The sequence below is a fragment of the Bubalus bubalis genome, chromosome 11 (genome assembly GCF_019923935.1).
Source record: "Bubalus bubalis isolate 160015118507 breed Murrah chromosome 11, NDDB_SH_1, whole genome shotgun sequence".
Taxonomy (NCBI): Eukaryota; Metazoa; Chordata; class Mammalia; order Artiodactyla; family Bovidae; genus Bubalus; species Bubalus bubalis.
The window spans coordinates 56,908,653-56,933,695 of NC_059167.1; the positions used below are offsets into that span (position 1 = coordinate 56,908,653).

The 25,043-nt window shown below is 38.1% G+C and overlaps 1 protein-coding gene across 18 annotated transcripts in view; it reads right to left on the reverse strand.

Annotated features, from left to right (window-relative positions):
• Window positions 1-25,043, reverse strand: part of HERC1 (HECT and RLD domain containing E3 ubiquitin protein ligase family member 1) — a 237,851-nt gene that overhangs the window by 18,046 nt on the left and 194,762 nt on the right. For 14 of the 18 annotated variants that reach the window (XM_044925089.2, XM_044925090.2, XM_044925098.2 and 11 more), the window contains 17 exons: window positions 22,806-23,062; window positions 21,927-22,054; window positions 20,805-20,932; window positions 19,848-20,048; window positions 18,373-18,503; window positions 16,640-16,839; window positions 16,129-16,234; window positions 14,156-14,302; window positions 13,707-13,808; window positions 12,468-12,641; window positions 10,920-11,213; window positions 6,541-6,606; window positions 6,241-6,366; window positions 5,277-5,415; window positions 3,520-3,701; window positions 2,661-2,816; window positions 1,819-1,941 (listed from right to left, as the gene is read on the reverse strand). In XM_044925089.2, the coding sequence (XP_044781024.2) occupies window positions 1,819-1,941; window positions 2,661-2,816; window positions 3,520-3,701; window positions 5,277-5,415; window positions 6,241-6,366; window positions 6,541-6,606; window positions 10,920-11,213; window positions 12,468-12,641; window positions 13,707-13,808; window positions 14,156-14,302; window positions 16,129-16,234; window positions 16,640-16,839; window positions 18,373-18,503; window positions 19,848-20,048; window positions 20,805-20,932; window positions 21,927-22,054; window positions 22,806-23,062 (2,660 nt within the window). Of the gene's footprint in view, window positions 1-1,818; window positions 1,942-2,660; window positions 2,817-3,485; window positions 3,702-5,276; window positions 5,416-6,240; window positions 6,367-6,540; window positions 6,607-10,919; window positions 11,214-12,467; window positions 12,642-13,706; window positions 13,809-14,155; window positions 14,303-16,128; window positions 16,235-16,639; window positions 16,840-18,372; window positions 18,504-19,847; window positions 20,049-20,804; window positions 20,933-21,926; window positions 22,055-22,805; window positions 23,063-25,043 lie in introns of those variants that run through there. The other 4 variants (XM_044925100.2, XM_025295747.3, XM_044925097.2 and 1 more) reach the window with 2 other exon arrangements.

Genomic DNA, 25,043 nt, shown 5'->3' on the forward strand with positions numbered 1-25,043 from the left:
TTGGTATCTCTGATTTTCTTGAAGAGATCCCTAGTCTTTCCCATTCTGTTGTTTTCCTCTATTTCTTTGCATTGATCGCTGAAGAGGGCTTTCTTATCTCTTCTTGCTATTCTTTGGAACTCTGCATTCAGATGTTTCTCTCTTTCCTTTTCTCCTTTGCTTTTCACTTCTCTTCTTTTCACAGCTATTTGTAAGGCCTCCCCAGACAGCCATTTTGCTTTTTTGCATTTCTTTTCTATGGGAATGATCTTGATCCCTGTCTCCTGTACAATGTCACGAACCTCAGTCCGTAGTTCATCAGGCACTCTATCTATCAGATCTAGGCCCTTAAATCTATTTCTCACTTCCACTGTGTAATCATAAGGGATTTGATTAGGTCATACCTGAATGGTCTAGTGGTTTTCCCTACTTTCTTCAATTTAAGTCTGAATTTGGCAATAAGGAGTTCATGGTCTGAGCCACAGTCAGCTCCTGGTCTTGTTTTTGCTGACTGTATAGAGCTTCTCCATCTTTGGCTGCAAAGAATATAATCAATCTGATTTCGGTGTTGACCATCTGGTGATGTCCGTGTGTAGAGTCTTCTCTTGTGTTGTTGGAAGAGGGTATTTGTTATGACCAGTGCATTCTCTTGGCAAAACTCTATTAGTCTTTGCCCTGCTTCATTCCGTATTCCAAGGCCAAATTTGCCTGTTACTCCAGGTGTTTGACTTCCTACTTTTGCATTCCAGTCCTCTATAATGAAAAGGACATCTTTTTTGGGTGTTAGTTCGAAAAGGTCTTGTAGGTCTTCATAGAACCGTTCAGCTTCTTCAGCATTACTGGTTGGGGCATAGACTTGGATTACTGTGATACTGAATGGTTTGCCTTGGAAACGAACAGAATCATTCTGTCATTTTTGAGACTGCATTCAAGTACTATAGCTGTTTAAAGAACACTAAAAAACCAGGTAAAGCCACAGGCTGCTCCCAGTCAGATTTTTTTCTGCTTTCAGAGGTAACAGTAACTGCTTTATATGTTCTTCAGAGAGGCAGTCCTTCCCTTCTGTACCTACTGCTGAGTATTTACCAATCCAGCTATCAAGATGTCACAGACTATATATGATAGTGAAATCTGGAGTTGAATGTAAATTGAATACTTGTAAATCACACTGTTTGTTAAACATATTAGAAAAATCCACATAAAAAGAATGTACAAGAGTTCTGAAGAGCCGAGAAACCTTCTATAACGTGAATAAAGACTCTAAATTATTGTTTATGCACTGGGCTTTCCTATTACTTTTAAAAAGGCACACACCTGTATAATTCAGTGGTAATAACAAGCTGAAATGGCAGCCACAAGCAGAGTTACAAAAGATTGTTCACATTTCCCTTCATAAGATATCCTGGGAATATATTTATACTTATTTCTTCTCTATATGGGAGGTAGTTCTACACTATTCAGTCCATGACAAAGACAGATGTTTGTCCTTGCAGAATTTTTATATCCAGTTTAGTAATTAATGACTTATTTAAAATAAGGTCTGCTGCTGCTGCTAAGTCGCTTCAGTTGTGTCCGACTCTGTGTGACCCCATGGACTGCAGCCTACCAGGCTCCTCCATCCATGAGATTTTCCAGGCAAGAGTACTGGAGTTGGGTGCCATTGCCTTCTCCGAATATAAGGTCTAGAATGATGGAAATTTAAGAATAAGCAAAGGAAGCTTCTATATTTCATTATGAACTACCAAAAATGTTAGAAGTAAATTACTTCCAACTAAAAAGAGGTACTGACATAGAAGAAAACCATGGTGTCTGCATCCCTAGATTAAAGACAATACTGACCTGAGGTGAAGATTTTGCAGTGGAATTTCCTAAACCTAGTTTTCCATAGTCCCCATCTCCAAAAGCCCACACCATGGAGCCATCTGCTGACACCGCCAACGTGTGGTTTAAGCCACAAGCCACCTGGAGAAAGAACAGGGTGGTCAGTAACACAAATCACAATATCTAAAATACACACCCATTTCTGGGACCCTTTTTCTTCACTTCAGTGAAAAAGTTGGCTCTTTTTTCAGAAGATTTTTACTGGTTTCAGGGTTTTACATATGTTAACCAAATTTGTCATGAAGAAAATATTCTTAACATTCACAAGCAAAAGACAGCCTTCTTTTCTTCAAAGAAAAAGCTTTCAAATATCTATGGCTAACTCTGAATTAGACAGTACACAAGACAGGAAAAAAGTACATATGATTAAAAAATACTCATTCACACCAGAGACAGTCTAAGGAATAATAAAAGATAAAAGATAGTAGAAGATAACATTTTATCTCCTCTTTTCATTAAGAGAGAATCTCAACACGTATAGGTCATGGACAATTATTACTTAAGAGCAGCAGCTAACAATATGCTGCAATTCTGCCATCTACTTCCAGGATACCGAACAGGAGTTACTATATTATTTAAAGGTTTCATATCAAGTTGTATTATGAAGAGGAGTGTGAAATATTCACATCCTGAATTATGACTTTCATTTGTTAACCAATTACCAATTAGGCCAAACAAAATGTACATCAGGATAAGTACAACTGGTGATTCTAATCTTCCTGAAAGGACAGTATCCAAGTGCACACAGAGGAAACAAGAAACTACGATCAGATAGAACATATTATTGACTTATTCCATGCCTGTCCAATCTGATATCCCTCCAGTGCAGTCACTCTCTCTGGAAGTTTTTTGTTAGAGGTGTTTCCCAGACCCAGACGACCATAGTCACCATTCCCAAAGGTAAACAGTTTGCCATCTGATGTTACCACTGCTGAGTGTTTGAAGCCACAAGACATCTACAAACAGAACCAACAAGAACAAAAGTGTTAATAAGAGGGTATACTAAGAAAGAAATCAGTCATTTGGGTTTTTAATACAGTAATAATCTTTAAAATAAACTTCACTGGCAACTCAGGATCTTCAAGACCAGTATGTCCTATCCACCCAAGTGGCCCTCCTGCTCCTGCAAGTCTGCTCTACTCATCATCTTCAGAAAGACCAAGATAAACAGCACACCTTGGAAGAACTGTTGCTGCTCTTCAGCAGCAGAGATGACCTAGACTATGAGTTAATGAATGGGGAAATTTTTTGTAAACTCTAAGGTACTATGCAATTTGACAACACTATTTTAGATCGCTAATTGATTTTCCAGAAAAAAGTATACAAACTCAACCTTTGTAATAATGACAGGTTGAAAGCAAAGCTTTCCATTTATTAGTAGATCAAGAACTGTGGGACAGGAGTTAAACCTCACCTTTTACAAAGACCTGAAGCACCCTGGCCTAGGTCAACCAGTTGGTAGAGGAAAAACAGTCCATTCTAATACCAAAACCCATTTAAACCCCTGAGACACTCAAGAATGACTGTGAACCACCAAAAACACTGGATCTTTTACGATGGGGTAATATGTTTTTACTACTGTTTTTTCATTACCCAATCTTGAGAACTAAACCCAGTATGTTTACATTCAAAGATAAACTTCTCCATATCCTGCCCGACCTGCACCACTTCTTCTCCCTGTAAGGCCTCGATCTGCCTGGGCCGTCGCTGCCTGTCGCTGTTCCCATGGCCGAGTTTGCCATAATCACCATCTCCCCAGCTAAAGACCTCACCACTTTCAGTCAGGGCCATTGAGTGCCCATCAGAACCACAGGAAGTCACCAGCTGGGTCACCACAAAGCCTGCAACAGAGCAGAAATGCAACAAGAGTCACTGGGTGGTAAAAGTTCCCTCTTTGTTGAAGCTGCTACAAAGTAGTTTCATAGAATAAAAAAAATACCACAATAGTACTACAGAAATAAAAAAGAATATCTTTAATTTTAAATCTAAATTGTAGCCATAACCTAGAAATTTGGGAGCAGTAACATAAAATGAGAAGAAGGCAATGGCACCCCACTCCAGTACTCTTGCCTGGAAAATCCCATGGACGGAAGAGCCTGGTAGGCTGTAGTCCACGGGGTTGCTAAGAGTCGGACACAACTGAGCGACTTCACTTTCACTTTTCACTTTCATGCATTGGAGAAGGAAATGGCAACCCACTCCAGTCTTCTTGCCTGGAGAATCCCAGGGACGGGGGAGCCTGGTGGGCTGCCGTCTATGGGGTCGCACAGAGTCGGACATGACTGAAGCGACTTAGCAGCAGCAGCAGCAACATAAAATGATGATGATAAGGAACAGAAGAAGGGTGATAGGAGCAATTCCAGTCACTAAGGACTATGTTCTAGTCACTCCTATAAGTGCTTTACATGGATCGTTCATTTTCTCTTTTCACACAGAGCCTATGAGGCAGATATTATCATCACCACTTATACAACTAGGGAAACTGAATCACAAAGAGGTCTAGGAGCTGATACAAGGCAACAGAGGCAGGATGTAATAGAACTGAACAGGAACCAAGCCCTCCCATCCCCAATGTTGTGCTCTTCACACTTAGATCTGAAGGAAGAGAACTTAGAGCTATTCAAGAATTCATTATGAACTTATGTTACTTAAAAGCTTTTACTTCAAAAACTCAATTTTCTTTGTCTATTGACTTTAGAGTCAGTAAAAGTTAACTTAAGAAATAAGCCAGAGGCCCCCTGCAGTGCTTTTTCCAGAGACATTCTTTCTCCAAGTCACAGAGAACTCTGATGGAGATGCCCTTTAAAAGATTTTAGTACATATGCACATTTCTATGTAAATTAATGTTTAATGTTAATGAAGCACACGCCTGATTACTGCTACTATTGCGTGTGTGCTCAGTTGCTCAGTCATATCTGACTCTTTGCAACCCCATGGGTGTAGCCCGCCAGGCTCTTCTATCCATAGAATTTTCCAGGCAAGAATACTGGAGTGGGTTGTGATTTCTTTCTTCAGGGGATCTTCCCAACTCAGGTATGGAACCCATGTCTCCTGTATCTCCTGCATTGGCAGGTGGATTCTTTACTACTGAGCCACCTGGGAAGCCCTACTACTGCTAGTAATAGTTACCAAATTACAATTTTGCAATTTTAAAGAATTTGTTTACAATCTTCAGTGAGTATTAACACAGCAATTTATATCACTGAATTCTAGCAATGCTATGACAACTTGTAAAATAATACAACTTAAAATATGGTAAATTAAGGTTGTACATGCCTAAACAAGAACATAAATATAAGTGAAAACCCTACATGACTTTATTTAGCAAAGGTTTGGGTGAGTTGCAATGTCATAAGCAAACATTCCTACAAATAAGCCATAGTTTCTGATCTGCTTTTAACTGAGGATAATTTTACCTTGTAAGGCTGAAATGACTGTCAGCACATGAAGGTCATCTGAATTTCCTTGTCCTAATCTGCCATAACTTCCTTCCCCACAAGCCAACACTGTGCCATTGGCCTGGATGACAAAGGTACAATTTTGACCGCATATGACCTAGTATCAAAACACAAAATTAAATATATTATGTTCTATTACATAGCTTTAACATGCAAACATTTAAAATGATTCCATGTACACCCAGGATACCTTTATCAGTTCTTTCATCCTTTCACTAAAGTGGAAGAGTTGACATAACTATGGGATTCCTATAAGCCCTTGATTATTATAAAACTGCTTACTTAACTAGAAGATGTATGAGGCTCATCTGATGATTTAAGACAGTTTAAAACATGTTATTTACAGAGCTTTCAGTCAATTGTGCAGAGTTTAAGAAGAAAATAGATAAAAAGAAGAAAAGGAAACAGTGATGGGAAAATAGTAAAGACTGGCTGGAGGTCACCAAGAAACAGACACTGGAGGGGATATCTGCAAGAAAGAGTAGTGCATCTTGGGGCTTAGTGAGGTAGAGAAGAACGGAAGTGAAAGCAGGAGCCTTAAGAAGAGTTTGGAGATTTAGTACCACAATTATTAGAAGAGGGGACGGGTATCAATGAAATCTGGCTAAAGATCCCAGCAAGCTTATGACCCCAAAGAGAGAACTGATAATTAGCAAATCTTAACATCTATAAATATGTACTGGGCAGGCTTAAAGCATCATGATGTTACTTAATTATACTTGAAAACAAGAAAAATTTGGGAATATTAACAAAACTTAAGTCTGATAAAAACTCTACAAAACTTTTATTTAGAAGCTTTATATCATGACTTTGTTGGATTCCTCACAATAGATTATGCAGTGGACAAACTATCCTAAAGTAAGCTACTGAACGCAAGGGAATCAGAACTGTCAGTTCTCCAATTCTTTACCCTCCTAGTTACCTGTTGGGCCTGTGAGAATGAGGGAGCTGCTGCAGGTACCATCACGTTTCTTCCAGCTTCTGCCAGCTGTCCATGCCTGCCAGCACCCCACAAGTAGACATCACATTTACCTCCCAGGTGCCAGTCCTAGAAAACCACAAACAAATCAAAATCTGATTCATTAATTCATTCAAACAAGCATCTACTGGTTACTAAGTGTGTAGAAGCCTCTATGGGGGACACCAGGGTATAAACACATAAACATTTAGAACCAGAAGATTTACTAAGAACCACCATAAAGTTATTGTCCTCTTTACTGACCTCAGGTCTGGAAGTTGCCCAAGACATAATTTGTTCATCCATACCATTGATCCATTTACTATTATCCTGCAAGACAGGGCAAACATCAGGATCAACTTTGCTAATCAATAATTATCTTTTTTTTTTTTTTTAAAGAAGTCTTAAAAATGATCAAATTAATATTTTTTTTAAGAGAAAAAGAGAAGCCCAAGATCACATGGTCAGTTACAAGCAGGAAGAAGACCAAAATGCAGCCCTCCTTTTTCCCAGGACCTTTTTTGAGAAAATTTTTTGCAAAAGATTCATCTGTTCTTAACTAAGTCTTCTTTAAAAAAAAAAAAAAAAAAGAATTTGGTAATATTATGAGAAATTAAGAGCAGTTTTACAATCATGACAAACTTGAGTTTTACGCATTGTTAATACTTCCCTAAAATGGACTGGAATGGGTGAATTTAACTCAGATGACCATTATATCTACTACTGTAGGTAGGAATCCCTTAGAAGAAATGGAGTAGCCATCACAGTCAACAGAAGAGTCTGAAATGCAGTACTTGGATACAATCTCAAAAATGACAGAATGATCTCTATTCATTTCCAAGGCAAACCATTCAATATCATGGTAATCCAAGTCTATGCCCCAACCAGTAATGCTGAAGCAGCTGAAGTTGAAGGGTTCTATGAAGACCTATAAGACCTTTTAGAACTAACACCCAAAAAAGATGTTCTTTTCATTATAGGGGACTGGAATGCAAAAGTAGGAAGTCAAGAAATACCTGGACTAACAGGCAAATTTGGCATTGGAATACAGAATGAAGCAGGACAAAGATTGATAGAGTTTTTCCAAGAGAATGCACTGGACATAGCAAACACCCTCTTCCAACAATACAAGAGAAGACTCTACACACGGACATCACCAGATGGCCAACACCAAAATCAGACTGATTATATTCTTTGCAGCCAAAGATGGAGAAGCTCTATACAGTCAGCAAAAACAAGACCAGGAGCTGACTGTGGCTCAGATTATGAACTCCTTATTGCCAAATTCAGACTTAAATTGAAGAAAGTGGGGAAAACCACTAGATCATTCAGGTATGACCTAATCAAATCCCTTATGATTATACAGTGGAAGTGAGAAATAGATTTAAGGGACTAGATCTGATAGACAAGAGTGCCTGATGAACTATGGACGGAGGTTAGTGACACTGTATCGGAGACAGGCATCAAGACCAGCCACAAGAAAAAGAAATGCAAAAAAGCAAAATGGCTGTCTGGGGAGGCCTTACAAATAGCTATGAAAAGAAGAGAAGTGAAAGCAAAGCAGAAAAGGAAAGATATACCCATTTGAATGCAGAGTTCCAAGGAATAGCAAGGAGAGATAAGAAAGTCTTCCTCAGCAATCAATGCAAGGAAATAAGAGGAAAACAACAGAATGGGAAAGACTAGAGATCTCTTCAAGAAAATCAGAGATACCAAGGGAACATTTCATGCAAAGATGGGCTCAATAAAGGACAGAAATGGTAGGGACCTAACAGAAGCAGAAGATATTAAGAAGAGATGGCAAGAATACACAGAATTGTACAAAAAAGATCTTCATGACCCAGATAATCACGATGGTGTGATCACTGACCTAGAGCCAGACATCCTGGAATGTGAAGTCAAGTGGGCCTTAGAAAGCATCACTACCAACAAAGCTAGTGGAGGTGATGGAATTCCAGTTCAGCTATTTCAAATCCTAAAAGATGATGCTGTGAAAATCCTGCACTCAGTATGTCAGCAAATTTGGAAAACTCAGCAGTGGTCACCAGACTGGAAAAGGTCAGTTTTCATTCCAATTTCAAAGAGAGGCAATGCCAAGGAATGCTCAAACTACCGCACAATTGCACTCATCTCACACGCTAGTAAAGTAATGCTCAAAATTCTCCAAGCCAGGCTTCAGAAATATGTGAGCTGTGAACCTCCAGATGTTCAAGCTGGTTTTAGAAAAGGCAGAGGAACCAGAGATCAAACTGCCAACATCTGCTGGATCATCGAAAAAGCAAGAGTTCCAGAAAACAATCTGTTTCTGCTTTATTGACTATGCCAAAGCCTTTGACTGTGTGGATCACAATAAATTGTGGAAATTCTGAAAGAGATGGGAATACCAGACCACCTGGCCTGCCTCCTGAGAAATCTGTATGCAGGTCAGGAAGCAACAGTTAGAACTGGACACAGAACAACAGACTGGTTCCAAATAGGAAAAGGAGTACATCAAGGCTGTATAAAGTCACCCTGCTTATTTAACTTATACGCATCATGAGAAATGCTGGGCTGGAGGAAGCACAAGCTGGAATCAAGATTGCCGGGAGAAATATCAGTAACGTCAGATATGCAGATGACACCACCCTTATGGCAGAAAATGAAGAAGTACTAAAGAGCCTCTTGATGAAAGTGAAAGAGGAGAGTGAAAAATTTGGCTTAAAGCTCAACATTCAGAAAATTAAGATCATGGCATCCAGACCCATCACTTCATGGCAAATAGATGGGGAAACAGTGGAAACAGTGGCTGGCTTTATTTTTATGGGCTCCAAAATCACTGCAGATGGTGACTGCAGCCATGAGACTAAAAGATGCTTACTCCTTGGAAGGAAAGTTATGACCAACCTTGATAGCTTATTAAAAAGCAGAGACACTACTTTGCCAACAAAGGTCTGTCTAGTCAAGGCTATGGTTTTTCCAGTGTTCATGTATGGATGTGAGAGTTGGACTATAAAGAAAGCTGAGCACTGAAGAACTGATGCTTTTGAACTGTGGAGAAGTTCAAAGAAGACTCTTTGAGAGTCTTGAGAGAGTACTCTTGAGAAGACTCTTGAGAGTCCCTTGGACTGCAAGAAGATCCAACCAGTCCTTCCTAAAGGAGATCAGTCCTGGGTGTTCACTGGAAGGACTGATGTTGAAGCTGAAACTCCAATACTTTGGCCACCTGATGCAAAGTGCTAACTCATTGGAAAAGACCCTGATGGGGTAAAGACTGAGGGCAGGAGGAGAAGGGGACAAGAGGATGAGATGGTTGGATGGCATCACCGACTTGATGGTATGAGTTTGGGTAAACTCGGGGAGTTGGTGATAGACAGGGAGGCCTGGCGTGCTGCAGACCATGGGGTCACAAAGAGTCGGATATGACTGAGCAATTGAACTGCACTGAGCTGATAAAACCCTTTACCATCAACTATCACTAACATATTGGAGATTCAAAGCTAATCACTTCTGAGCACCCACAGGTACAAGGTCATTTGCAGGAGCCATTACCCCTCTGAACTCGAACAGTTGTGGGCAAGTGACTTCATCTTTCTAGGCTTCAGTTTCCTTATCTACATATGACATACTTGAGAGAAATGAGCTCAGGAGAATACTTCCTGACTAAAATAATCTATATTTAGATTGTTCTTGTTGTTTAGTCACTTGCTGCTGCTGCTGCTGCTGCTAAGTCGCTTCAGTCGTGTCCGACTCTGTGCGACCCCAGAGACAGCAGCCCTCCAGGCTCTGCCGTCCCTGGGATTCTCCAGGCAAGAACACTGGAGTGGGTTGCCATTTCCTTCTCCATGTTTAGTCACTTAGTCATGTCCTACTCTTTGCTACCCCAAGGACTGCAGCACGCCAGGCTTCCTTGTCCTTTACCATCTCCCGGAGTTTGCTCATTTTCTTCAATTCACATATTTTTGAATATATGAATATATTTAATAAATGAATTGGTAAATTCATTTATCCACAAATAAATACTCAATAAATGAATATATTCAAATATGTGAATATATATTTGAATATATGAACAACACAATGTTTTACATTGTATATATATTAATATATTCAAATGTCTGTTTATATAAATCTTAATTAGGTAAGGGGGTTGTTAGATCAACTGCTGGCCTGCACTATCTACCCAGGCATTTTATTTCTATCACAGTTTAGTGTCTAGACACTCTCAAATACAATCACAAAGAAATGACAACTAAAATGCCTTCTCAGATTCTATTAAACATGTTTGAAGTGCTAAATAATTTAGAATCTATATATGGAATAAATCTAAAAAGATGGCCAGGAAAAGATGCTAAAATATATTTACAAATATATATGTATACTAACAAGGTACCTAAGAACAAGAAAATGAGAAAATATGGGATGATGTTTTTGAAAACTAGCAAGTTTATACAAGCTCCACAATTCCCATAATCAATCCCTGTCACCATAGAAACCTTTTATCAGACTGAATGTGACTATCTGAAAGCAAAATATTTTGAGTTTATCTAAGGGTGTGCTTCTTCCTCTATTCAAGCCAGCAAATACTTACTGCTGGTCTGCTATTTGTTAAACATCCATATAACACAATCTCAGTTATATATAGTAGTAGCTCATACAACACTTACCATTAGGAGTACAAGTTCATCCTCTGGAACAGGCTCTAGATCGGGAACAGTAAAAGACTCTGGAAACTGTGCTCCATTGGTCAGGGCTTCAGCAGCTTTTATGGTGGTGGAAAAGCACTCTAACCAGGCCCACTCATTTGGATTCCAGGATGCAGGGTCAGGGAGGCAGTGCTGGTGGTGTGGGGGCACTGGCGGATTACACAGCAGCTGATCCAGATGAAGTCCCACAGCAAGGGAAGCCAGACACTGCATATAGGGGCTGTGAACAAGCTGGTCTCCACAAACCACATGAGGCTAAAAGAAAAGGCAGGGATACGATGCTGAAGGGCCTCTGCCAAATATTGTAAATTAGCCTACTGCATTCTGAAAGCCTGTCGTCATATTGTAACTTTACTGGTTCTTTTTTAAGCTTTTTACTTTGAAATAATTTTAGGCACATAGAGAGTTATAGAGATTAGTGCAGAGAAGTCCTATAAAACCCCAATCACCTCTAATGTTAACATCTTATATAACCATGGTACATTAATTAAAACTAAGAAATTAACATTGGTTACAATAATAACTAAACCACAAAACTTCATGGTGCTTCCCACTAATGTTCCTTTTCTGCTCCAAGATTCAATCCAAGACACTACACTGCATTCAGCATATTTTCATTACAGTTTTACAGTTTTTTGTTGTTAGTTCACAAGAGCAAAAAAAGGGCAGAAAATTGAACCATGGAGACCTGCACCCTCTCACATTTCCTCCTTTACCAAATTTTCCTACCTTTACCCTGGTAGCCACCAAAGACAGACTTCTTCCACTGTCCTCCCTAGATGTACTAGAGCAACTTTGTGAGTGACTGAGTGATTCAGAAAAGAAAACCTGGGCAAACCTCATTGAAATTAACTGGGTATGGTAACAGCTGATCAGTGTAGCACAGCAACAAACAAACAAACAAAAAGGAAAAAACCCCAAAGAACTTTGCTTCAGAGCAGCATGCTGTGACTACTGAGGGCTGGAAGACAGGTTACACAGGATCATGACCTGGGCACCAAGTCCAAACTCCATATTTCCCATTCTAGTATTTAATGACCCTACTTATTTAGTTCAACCTTAGCTCTTCCACTAAACTTTCCACAAAGATTCACCTGATAAGTGGACAGGATATTTACTCTGATGCCCATATCCACTCCACCTCCCAACTTTGGGATAGCAAAGCCACACAAAAATAGATATTTGGGTTAGAAAAGGGAAGATGATGTACTCTGAAGTACAGGGGGTTTAAAGAGGTTTTGAGTGAACAAATAATCTGAAAAAGAATGACAGAAGCACTATACAAATCTGAGGGTTATTTAAAAATTTTACTCCCACTAAAATAAAGTAAAAGCAGGTTTAGGATTACTGAACAATTTTAGGCATGACTTTTTTTCATTTGCTTCTGCCCACATAGCCCCACTTTTTTTACTCAGATCTCATACTTTTAAGGGATAAATTCAAAGCTACAGTTCAAATTCCAAAGCACCAGTCATCTGTATATCTGCAAGAGTGACTGTAATCAGTTACCTTTTCATATGCATACTGCTCCTGAAGCATCATGGGTAGCCGCTCCAGAAATGCTCTCATGCAGGGAGCCATGTTTAATCCCAGAATACCTTGTTGTTTCAGTGCTGTCCTACAGGTTGCTAAAACATGATTGGCAGCAGTCCATTCTGCTGTACAATTCACGACCAAAACATCCTGATGAAAAAGAAACCATGCCGCATGATATTTGTTTAAATAAAAGAGAGGCAATTCCACCATCATTTATATATGAGAAATTCCTTCCAAGAACTGCATTAAATACTTTTGCCTTTTAGACATTTTATGCTATACTTTTAATGCCTAGGAACTTCAAAACATCCTAAATTTTGTCTAAGGTAAAAAAAAGTGAATAAGAAATAACTATAAAATTTTTGAACTACCTTGAATTAGCTGATTCTTCTTAAAGAGACATTAATTATTTGCTATTTCATAGGACTTATAGGAAAATCATCCAGTATATTTTAACAGTCTGACATGATCAAAGGGATACTAGAGGAAGCAGTACTCTGCTGACTGACACACATCTACAGGAGAAGCAGCACTGCCCTATGGCTCTATGGTTTATTCTATGCAGGCCACTACTATCTATGGTCCGATTCTATATTTTACATCTAGTAGGACTGTTCATGCAGGTTTATAGCTCTATTTTAATATTACTTAACCACATAAAATGTAAACCAAAGCAGGATATTGGCACTACTCATTAGGGGTATGAAAAGCAATACTGTAAGATATGAAGTGAAAGTGAAGTCACTTAGTCATGTCCGACTCTTTGCAACCCCATGGACTGTAAGAGATAATGTCATCACAAAATTATTTCACAGAAGAGGGCTAGTATTTTTTACTAGAACATTAAATTTGAAAGCCAAGATCTATTCTGAATACTTGAGTGAAAGGTTTTTGAGGTGGTCCTTCTTTTTAGGGAAAATTATTTTAAGATAATTTAGTCCTATTTCAAAAATCATGGCAGAAAGTAAAAAGTTCTCTTTATAACTTCCAGTGGAAAGTCATTCAATAATTAAGCATTTTCCCCAAAGTATAGTGTATAGAAGAGTACTAGGTTCTAGTTTTCCTTCTGCCACTAGATAGGTGCATTATCTTGGGCAAGTAATAATCCCTCTGGATATCAGTTTTCTCCTCTTAAAGTGGGATCCTTGGACTACGATTTCAAAGATACCTTAGAAGTTAACAACTTATGATTTGATTTAATTAGCAAATTACCTTTGATCTATTTGAGCAAGCAGCCACCCCAACATCTGGAATCCATACTGTGGTCTGAATAGCTCCAGAGCCAATCACAACAGTTTGCAAGACAGAGCCATCCTAAAATGAAATGTATTGATCAATACACACTCCTTAACTGGTCAGCCATTACTTACATTTTAAATTTATACTTCACATTCACAAAAACTTATTCTAAAACCTACATTTAGCTAAATTTGGCAATGTCAAACTGCATATTACTATCCAATTCTCTAGGACCTTTTTAAAAGAACTTTAAAAATACATCACTAAGAAAAATTAAAGGGCAGAGAATTCTGAAAAGGGTTTCTTCAATATTCAAGATATTATTACACAAAATATTCCTAAGATTGGTTGGGTTAACTTTTAATGTATGTAAATTAATATAAAAACATTTCTGAAGATGAAAATAACATCTATACTCTTACCCTTAAAGACCAAATGTTCATAAGGCCACCTAATCCACCAGACACCAGGGCCAACCCATCAGAACTAAAGGCAACGGTCCGGACAGGGGTGATATGTCCTCGCAACTGATAAAGACACTTGGCTCCAACTGATTTCCTATATCCATCCTGCAATTAATTTTATTTTTAACAAACATTGAAATTAAAACAATTTATAATTCATTCTTGGAAATTTTATATTTCAGTATAAAGTTGGGAAGAGGGAAGGACAACTTTCTCATAAGGGTTAGCCTGACGGAAAATAATAAGATACGAACCTAGTTCTCCTTCACTGATGCAATTTCATCTTTTTTGTTGTTGTTGTACTTGTAATCTAGTTCCCTACTCTTCAAACAGACTACATTTATTTCAATTATCCCTCAGAAATAGGAAAAATTCTAACTTTTACCTTTTGCGGGGGCGGGGGGGCACTGCCACAAAACACGTGGGATCTTAGTTCCCTGACCAAGGATCAAGCCCCATCCCCTGCAATCGAAGTGCAGAGTCTTAACCACTGGACCACCAGGGAAGTCCACTTCTACTTTTTAATGAGTGTTTTAATTTTAAAATTTCGCTTTATATAATTTTCATTTTTTGCCTCTAACATTTGTGAATTGCACATGCTGGTGCTATACAAACAAGTTCCTTTTTCTGTTATGGTTCTGTCTGTCACATGGTATTTAATCTCAACTTAATCTCATGTTTGCTCTGCAGGTTTTAGCAATGAGATAGCTAAGGCCTGTCCAAAGGGCTACTTTTTAGCAGAGAGGGCAAATCAGATTTATCTCAAGTGCTCCTACCTCTGCTCCTGTGGTATTTTCTTCCTAGTAGTGAGCTATCCACTCTCTCCTCACCTCTTTCTGTCTTCAAGCTCCCTTTTCCTTTTCGTTATGAGACAGTATAATACCAGATATACTCATTTACCCAAAAACAACATAATGTATTTCCTCTAGGAGTATTTGTATCATGAACAAAAAAGAAAGCAACAGAAGCTGCAAACTGGCAACTCAGGGATATAATTCAACTGGCCACCCAGGGTTTTAAGGAATTTTCGAGTCAGATGCCCATGTTTAGTATTGGGAAATTTTACTTAAAACCCTGAATTTTTGGTTTCTATCAAAAAAATTAGACAATCTGGTAACAGTAGGATCTCATTTCTAGAGGGTGGCAATCAGCTTGTGGCAGTTATGCCCTTTATATGAAGCTGTGCACCCCTGGGTGTGTGCATGTATATATGTATGAAGCATATGCACTCCTGGGGTGGGTGGGGGGGTGTGTGTGTGTGTGTGTGTGGAGTATTTTACATTCTCCGAGACAGAGAGAGAGAGAGTGTGTGTGGTGGGGAGTGTTTTACCTTCTCCATACCTTCCAATTCCCAGCTTTGTGAATTTACGTTATTTACCCAGATTGCTCTGTGAGCATCTACTGTAATTTTCATTTTCGGCCACGTCATGCATTTTGGCATCTTAGTTCCCTGACCATGGATTGATCCTGGGGCTACAGCAGTGAAAGTGCCAAGTCCTAACCACTGGGCCACCAGGGAATTTCCTGTCTGCTCTAATTTTTAACCTCTGTTTAATGTAAAGGAATGGTTCTATAGATGGAATTCTGGTTTCAGTAGAAGATACTTTGGATAGGAGTGCTCCTGTGGTGGTCCTACTTCACTGTACCAAAAACCTTTAACTTGGGACTCACCTACTGGTAATGTCAATTATAAACCATAAATGATCAACACTTGATATTTACTGAGTATCTCCCCTTAACAAGTAATTATGGTATCTCTGACTTACAAAAAAAAAAAAATAAAGCTAATTCAAAAAGCACACAAAGTATGACAATTATTCACATTTCCCTAACTATTCTTGACATTTGAGATACCAAGTAGGAGGACTACTTGATAACATATACTATCTAAGGTTTCAAATAAAGTCTTGAAAAAACACTGGAACACTTACCTGGCAACTTGATTCCTGGTCCCACCATCCTTCTGAACTAGTCACACTGGTCTGTGTGGTATCTTGGGGAATACGCCAAACACATACTAAGCCATTCTGACAGCCACTTGAAAAATTTGATCACATAAAACCAAAACATGTCAATATATAGAAGTAAAAATATTTTCAAACAGCAATCAATTAAGACCTGATAGAACTACTACAATATATTTAAAAAATTTATTTGTGGTAGGTATGCTATAATTTCACAAGAAATACAAGTAGGACCCATGTTTTTACCAATATTACATAGGATAAAGGAGATGGCATATCTTTGGATTGCATAGCCAAAGCTTTGGATTGGAAAACTGTTCTTTATTTCTCTACGGTAATCTTATGGTAGTATACATTTTAAGAATAACTGGTAATAGAACAGTTTAAAATTCTTGAGAAGCCACACTTAAAATGCAAGTAACAGCCTACACTAATATAAAGATTAAGACACACACACACACACAAATTTATAACATACGTGGCCATCAGTAAATGCAACTTGGATCCTTTCCCTGGAAGGCTGCACCAAGCAATGCCATTTACAATAGATGGATGGCAGAGTGAATGCAGACAACGCCAGCACCCTGAAATTGGTCCCCAGAGTTTCACATTTTCTTCTTTGGCACATGTCATAAGAATATGACCCGTTGGGTCCCACTTCATACTAGTAAGAGTATCCTTAAAATGGTAGAGGGAGAAAAATATCATAGTAATGCTTACTTTACAAACACTTAAAACTTAGTAATTTATGACCTATACTTCTATCGCTTCCCTGGTGGCTCAGATGGTAAAGCGTCTGCCTATAATGAGGGAGTCCCATAATCGATCCCTGGGTTGGGAAGATCCCCTGGAGAAGGAAATGGCAACCCACTCCAGTCTTCTTGCTTGGAGAATTCCATGGATTGAGTTGCCTGGTAGGCTACAGTCCACAGGGTCGCAAAGAGTCGGACACGACTGAGCGACTTCACTTCACTTCACTTCTTCATACTTCTATCACTCAATTATTTTGAAATGGACATTTTATGCAAATCAGATACTATTACATTATTTCCAACCACGAACTAACTCATCGTTTATATATATATAAATATATATATTTGCTGCATTATATATATTTGCTGCAGTCAAAGCCCAATAAATGTTACTTGATGAATGAATTATGAAATTCTAATTCAGAAGGAATATGTTATCTTTCATCATCATTTTTAAAGTTATTTTTATTAACTACTGATTATCAAAATATGAAAAAGAAGAGGCTTTTTTTTTAAAAGAAGAATCTCTTACACCAAAAATAGCTAATACTATGAGAATCTGGGACATGTTTTTATGTTTATACGGTTGTCTTCACTGGGTTCTTCTGATTTTTTTTTAATTTACTTTTAATTGAAGGATAACTGCTTTTAATTGAAGGATAATTTTTCACAATATTGTATTGGTTTCTACCAAACATCAACATGAATTGGCCATAGGTTTACCCATGGCCCCTCCCACTTGAACATCCCTCCCATCTCCCTTGCCATCCCACCGCTCTAGTTTGTTCCCAAGCCCTGTTTGAGTTCCTTGAGTCATATCAGCAAATTCCCATTGGCTATCTATTTTACATATGGTAATGTACGTTTCCATGTTACTCTCTCCATCCATCCCACCCTCTCCTTCCTCTCCCACCAGCTGTGTCGATAAGTCTGTGCTCAATGTCTAGTGTCTCCACTACCGCTTGGCAAGTAAGTTCATCAGTACCATCTTTCTCGATTCCATATATATGTGCTAGTACACAATATTTGTTTTTCTCTTTCTGACTTACTTCACTCTGTATAATAGGCTCTATTCTTCTGACTATTTTACCCTCCTTCACACGTTCCAACATTCCAACTGGCTTCATGAATTTATGTTACTTAACTAGTGGCCCCATAAGCTTCTGAATTGTTAACTTCTGTTTAAGGTAACAGAATCATTCTTCATAAATGGAATTTCTAGCATTACTGGGAGGTACTCTGACCAAGGTATCCTATATCACTGTTTCAGTTTTATCTCTTACCTCAACGGCTTTCTTACACAGACTTCTCCATTTATATACATGGTCCAAAAACTTTGTATAACAACAGAATATTAAATCACAAGTGACTGAGGTAAAAAACATTTTTTGAAAAACTAGTATCAAGCAATACTACAGTATAAAATAAGAAAAATAATAATTTGGTAAAGATGCTTTACCTTATGTGCATCAATTAGAACAATGCCTCCTTTCTCAAGTGGTTCCTTTGTTCCCAATAACAATTTTCCATCAAAATATCCCACTGCAAATGGTCTGTCTTCACTGAACCAAGCAATGCAAGTTACAGACACTAACATGATAAAAACAAAATAAAAATTTAAAAAAGAAAATGAGAGACTTATTTGTCATTGTCTCACTTTAAAAGAGACTTTGCAACAAATATATACCACTACAACTACTGGAAGTAAGTTTACAAACATCTCTTTAATGCATTTAGACAAAATGTAGGCTTAGAGCACGGATTTCATGCAACCCACTTTAAAGGTGTTATTTGTAAGTGACAAGGAGTATCTCATTTTTAATCTTTCATTCTTTTCAAGTGGTTTTTGAAAAAGAGAAACAAAAATTGAATTCCCTTGCTGATTTTAAGTCATTTCAGGCTCTCTCCTTTTGGACCAGAATCTACCATGAAACAAGTGAAATAATTCAACTCTTAGGTAAAAAATTACCTACCCTTTCTTTTGCTTAATATTGCCTATTCTGTGTGTTTGCATATTCTATCAAACATGTTATATTCTAACAATCTATATCCATATTTGTTTTAGTATATGTAATACCAGAAGGCTACAAAAGAAGTAAAAAACAGTTTCTGTGGGAGTACAATGGGGACATGGGAGTTGAGTAAATGTGAGAAAGGCTTTGCATTGTATACCTTTTTATTTCTTTTTTTGCCATGCCTTGTGGCATGTGGGATCTTAGTTCCTTGAACAGGGATCAAACCTGTGTCCTCTGCAGTGGAAGTACAGAGAGTCCTAACCACTGGACTGCCAGGGAATTTCCCACTGTATCTTTTTAAACTAAAATTTTTGAACCATATGATGGTATTATCTATTTTAAAAATCTAAAAAAAAACCAAAAACAAAACCAAAAAACCTGTTCTATTCTGTTAAAAGAGTACCACAGAAGCTGGGCCTAGGATCTTTGAGATATCCTACTCCCCCAAATCATCTAACAGAACTGTTCAGTATGATGCCGAGCCATCCAAAATGAAGAGAGTGAGAAAATAAGTGAAAGGCTTCCTAGTATGACTCTCAAATTGGGAACATCCCTCCCCTCCTCCTCCTTCCTCATTTCCTTAATTTCACACATTTGTTAACAATTTCATCTCCATCAATGGTTATTATCTTTTTTCCTCTTGGACATTCTCAACTTTGTAGAGAGACCTCAAGAGCACTCTAAGTGTTCAGACACTTACACAAAAGATAAATAGTAATTTAGGTCTTATTTTGGCAGTAATGTGTGGTAGGAGTTGATAGAGAACTATCTTTCAACTTAGCAGCTAACTAAAATGAAATACCAACTGGGCAATTTAGAAAAAACCAAAATTTTTTATTTACTCAGCATTTGCCGAAAGAGTATATCTATTTGATTAGAGGGAACAGTTTCTCAACCAGCTACAAGTCTAATCATTTACCATCCTTTCGATAGCAATGCTCCAGTTCTCGACGGTGCATGGTGGATACATCAACAACTTCAATCAGTCCTAGAGATCCATCCATCCGTCCCACCAACAACAATTCTGGAGACTCTCCTGACCAGGCTGTAGATGGACCCTCTTCTGGCCAAGCCAGAGCAGATACCCAATGAGGCTGAATATCTACTAACCCTTTTCCTCCTAGAGAAGGAAAAAATGTTAACTAGTTGTCATTTAATTCTTAAGAGCAATACCAAAAAGAAGTACTATTTAACACGCTCAAAGCAGTTCCCAATTTCATAATAGCCTACTAATGAATAAGACTGCAAGGCTGGATCCTTCATTTATATACTACATTTGATTATCAAATCGAGTTTTTCTGTAACTATTAATAGCAAAAAGAGATAGCTTTTATACGAGAAAGAATAAGGGAAATGTCAGTATACAAATGTCACTTAATTTTCCTAATAATTACTGAAAACCAAATTAACATATGAAATTCATCTATAGTTAAGGCAATTTCTCAATTAAGCAAAAGCAAACAAAAATACTGGTGAGCCAAAGATTACAATAATAATTTTTATTTTCCAGAGATATATTAAAAATCAACAAGAGTTTGTACCTGTGAAAGAGACAAAATTAACAGAAATATTTCAACTGATTCAAAAGAACACATAGCTGGAAATGTAGTGATTGCTACTTCTCTAATCCTAGGCTGAATGCTGAATGGTACATAAAAGGAATTTTTAGTTTACAATTACCAGGTTAATTGAAACTCTTAGAAATGAAAGTCAGGAAATGAACACTCTTTCTTTAATTTAAATCATACTATGCATAGATTTCCACAGGTGGTAAACAGATTGTGAGATTCAAGGTGAAGGGAAGCCAATGTTTGAACTTAGAAGGCTAAGAGAAAGAGTACCTTCAGTAGTTTACTAGTCTTTATGTGCCTCTTACCATTAACTTGCCAGATATTCACCATCTTTTCCAAAGCCCCAGCTAGGTATTTGCCACTGATACTCCAGGAAACAGGTGAGAAACTTGGATCACTGGGTGATCCTAGGCTTTCCTCAGCATCACCTTCCCTAGAATACAACAGATAAGTATGGAATTCTAATCCATCATCCAAAAGGAAACTAAATCCTAAATCTTAAAATAAGGATTTTATATAGACCATAGTACATAAAGAGAGACTCTTACATTTCAAAAGCTTGGCCAGTAGTATTTGACAATCACATAATTGCTAGTGTTTCTCATAATGTGAAAATTGTAGAATTACAAAAGAGTATTACTTAGACAATTCATCATTTAATGTACTACATAATTTGTCAACAAAGATATTCTGATTCTGCATGGTTTATACATACGATTATTGCTCAGGGCACACTGATTCTTGCTTGCCTAACAGCTAGGGAAGTTTTATATTTAGCTATAAAAATAGAAAAAATACTACACTGTGCTATAGAAGAAATATCATTACTCTTAATTCCTAAATAATCCTTGAAGAATGATGGAAAATAAGCCTATTGTTTTGTAGAATTGAACATGTTAGCAGAGTAGACCTTGATTTAATTCTGAATAAGTCCAGATATTGACAGTTAATATTTTTATCTTCTAAGTTACTATCTAGCAGGACTTGGTGGTCCAGTGGTTGAGAGACCATCGGCCAATGCAGGGGACAGGGATTCGATCCCTGGTCTGGGAAGATTCTACATGCTGAGAGGCAACTAAGTTCGTGCAATGCAACTACTGAAGCCCCTGTGCCTAGAGCCTGTGCTCCGCAATGAGAGAAGTCACCCAATGAGAAGCTCGTGCACTGCAACTAGAGTGTACCCGCTACTTACCACAACTAGAGAAAGCCCATGCCCAGCAATGAAGACCCAGTGCAGCCAAAAATTAATTAATTAATTAAATACTATCTTGCAAAAAACCAAAACAACACATTGGAAACTGTTCTGAAATAAAAAATTGTAAAAAACTTTAGTGACAATTTGATTATACTAACACAACCAAGATGAAGCATGTTTAGGATTCTCCTATTTTTAAATGTTACCCAAGGGAGCTAACGTCATTACTCACAATCTGTTGAACACACAGGTCTGTTGCAGTGAATACTGCTTCTTGGTGACATTCCACACCCGGATGGTGCCATCATTGCCACTTGTAGCCAACAGTCCTTTTTTATTACACCAAACACAAGTCATTACCTAGAAAAGATAAAAAGTCCAGCAATATGTGAGCAAGTTTTAACTCAAATGATTCTGTAATTTGAAAGAGTTCTATCAAATTAAAAATAAATCTACCATGAAATTGTAAAAGTATCCATGTTATAAAACAATATGCATGGTCTAATTCTTTCTAATTGGCTTGTAAATATACACCTATATGAGATATACCTTTAAAATACTATGCCCACTCATTTGAATTATCTTAGACTTGTTACAATCTTAACTAAACATGTTTGTTTAATTAAAAAATGTTTTTTAATCCAATAAAATAGAAGTATTCAATATGTTCTATAAAACAAATTATAAGACTAAAAAATGATTTTTAAATTGGGAAAGTAGAGGTCAGTCTTCATTTCCTAAACTTCCCTTGTCACTGCTCAGGGGCCTAGTGGGTTAGATTAAAACAGCAGGGTCAACTTCTTCTCCTCTTGCATATATAAGCTCTTATCTTTCGTGAGGTTATTCCTTTGGTTTTCTTCTCATTCCCCATCTGATGTTCCCATTTGTATCAGATTATACAGCATGCAACATACACATGTAGAGAAAGGAGTCGGTAACTAGCAAATACTGATAATTTAGCACACACTGTATGTGCGTAAGAGAGAGAAACAGAGAAAGAGAGACACACATATACACACCCCATGATCTAAACTTTAAGCTCCCGGAGAACAGCAGAAACTATTTTATCTTACATAAGGTGATCAATACACTTGGGGCTTAAAATACATACTCTGTTCTGATGTGCCTCCAACTTGATAAAGGAGCATTTTCTGAGATCTCCTCCCATATCAGCAAGCGTCTGTGGAGCAGTCTGGTTGTCGCGGTCATGTGCGGCAAGAGTGCGCACGAGCTGCTGAGCAGCCCACTGCCTGTGCTGTGAGGACAGCCTCGAGGAGAGGCAGCAGGCTGCCAGGGCATTAGCCAGCTCCAGAGGGCCTGCAGCAGAAGAGTCACAGGGAGGATGGGCATACAATTGGGCAGTTAAACCTGCTTAGACAAAACAATGAAATGATGCCCGGGTGAGAGCTGGTGCTGGTGAACAAACAAAAACGGGTTAACCCATCTTTTAAGAATTAGCACTTTCTCAAGCAATCATTTCACTAAGATATGCATACAAGTTATAAAGCACTTATCTCACATAAAATTCCATAATAAATCTGATTCACTGCAAATATACATTTATATACATTAATCAACAGTCTCTGCTCTAAGGATACATAGACTGAGAATACAGCAGACATGAGTTTAAGGCCAGGGCAGAGTGAGCATGTCCTAAAAATTAAGAGTTTGGCTTCTGCTGCTCAAAAGTGATCTTAATAGCCAATCAAGGGACTGCCTTGATAGATCCAAAAGACCATCTCTCTTGGCCAAATGGTGAAGAAAAGGGTACATAGCGTATTTAAGTAGTCCCTTCAAGTATATCGTTTTAAGACAAAGAGAAAAACAGCACTACTTTATATAAATTATATTACAGAAACCTACCGTGATTATTATCTATGGTGACTCAAACCATAATCGAATAAAATAATCTAATTAAAAAAGACAAATTTGGTATATTTTCTAGTACTTATTTCCATGCACAATGAAAACGTATCCAGGCCCTTTTCTTATGATCTAACTTAACTACACATTGCTCAGGTGCTCAGTCGTGTCCAACTCTTGGCAACCCCATGGACTGCAGCACGCCAGGCTTCCCTGTCCTTCATCTCCCAGAGCTTGCTCAAACTCATGTCCATTGAGTCAGTGATGCCCTCCAATCATCTCATCCTATGTCGTTCCCTTCTCCTGCCTTCAATCTTTCCCAATAGCAAGGTCTTTTCTAGTGAGTCAGCTCTTTGCATCAGGTGGCCAAAGTATTGGGAGTTTCAGCTTCAGCATCAGTCATTCCAATGAATATTCAGGACTCATACCCTTTACGATTGACTGGTTTGATCTCCTTGCTTTCCAAGGGACTTTCAAGAGTCTTCTCCAATGCCACAGTTCAAAAGCATCAATTCTTCAGTGCTCTGCCTTCTTTATGGTCCAACACTCACATCCATACATGACTAATGAAAAAATCATAGCTTTGACTAGATGGACCTTTGTTGGCAAAGTAACGTCTCTACTTTTTAACATGCTGTCTAGATTTGTCATAGCTTTTCTTCCAAGGAGAAAGCGTCTTTTAATTTCATGGCTGCAATCACCATCTACAGTGATGTTGGAGCCCAAGAAAATAAAGTCTGTCACTGTTTCCACTGTTTCCCCATCTATTTGCCATGAAGTGATGGGACCAGATGCCACGATCTTCATTTTTCAAATCTTGACGTTTAAGCCAGCTTTTTCACTCTCCACTTGCACTTTCATCAAGAGGCTCTTTAGGCTCTTTCTTCCATAAGTGTGGTATCATCTGCATATCTGAGGCTATTAATATTTCTCCCATCAATCTTGATTCCAGCTTGTGCTTCATCCAGCCCAGCATTTCACATGATGTACTCTGCATATAAGTTAAATAAGCAGGGTGACAATATACAGCCTTGACATACTCCTTTCCCAATTTGGAACCAGTCTGTTGTTCCATGTCCAGTTCTAACTGCTGCTTCTTCATCTGCATACAGGTTTCACAGATGGCAGGTAAGGTGGTCTGGTATTCTCAACTCTTTTAAGAATTTTCCACAGCTTATTGTGATCCACACAGTCAAAGGCTTTGGCATAGTCAATAAAGCAGATGTTTTTCTGGAACTCTCTTGCTTTTTTTATGATCCAATGAATGCTGGCAATTTGATCACTGGTTCCTCTGGCTTTTCTAAATATAGCTTGAACATCTGGAAGTTCACAGTTCATGTACTGTTGAAGCCTCGCTTGGAGAATTTTGAGTATTACTTTGCTAGTGTGTGACATGAGTGCAACTGTGCAGTAGTCTGAATATTCTTTGGCATTGCCATTCTTTGGGATTGGAATGAAAACTGACCTTTTCCAGTTCTGCGGCCAC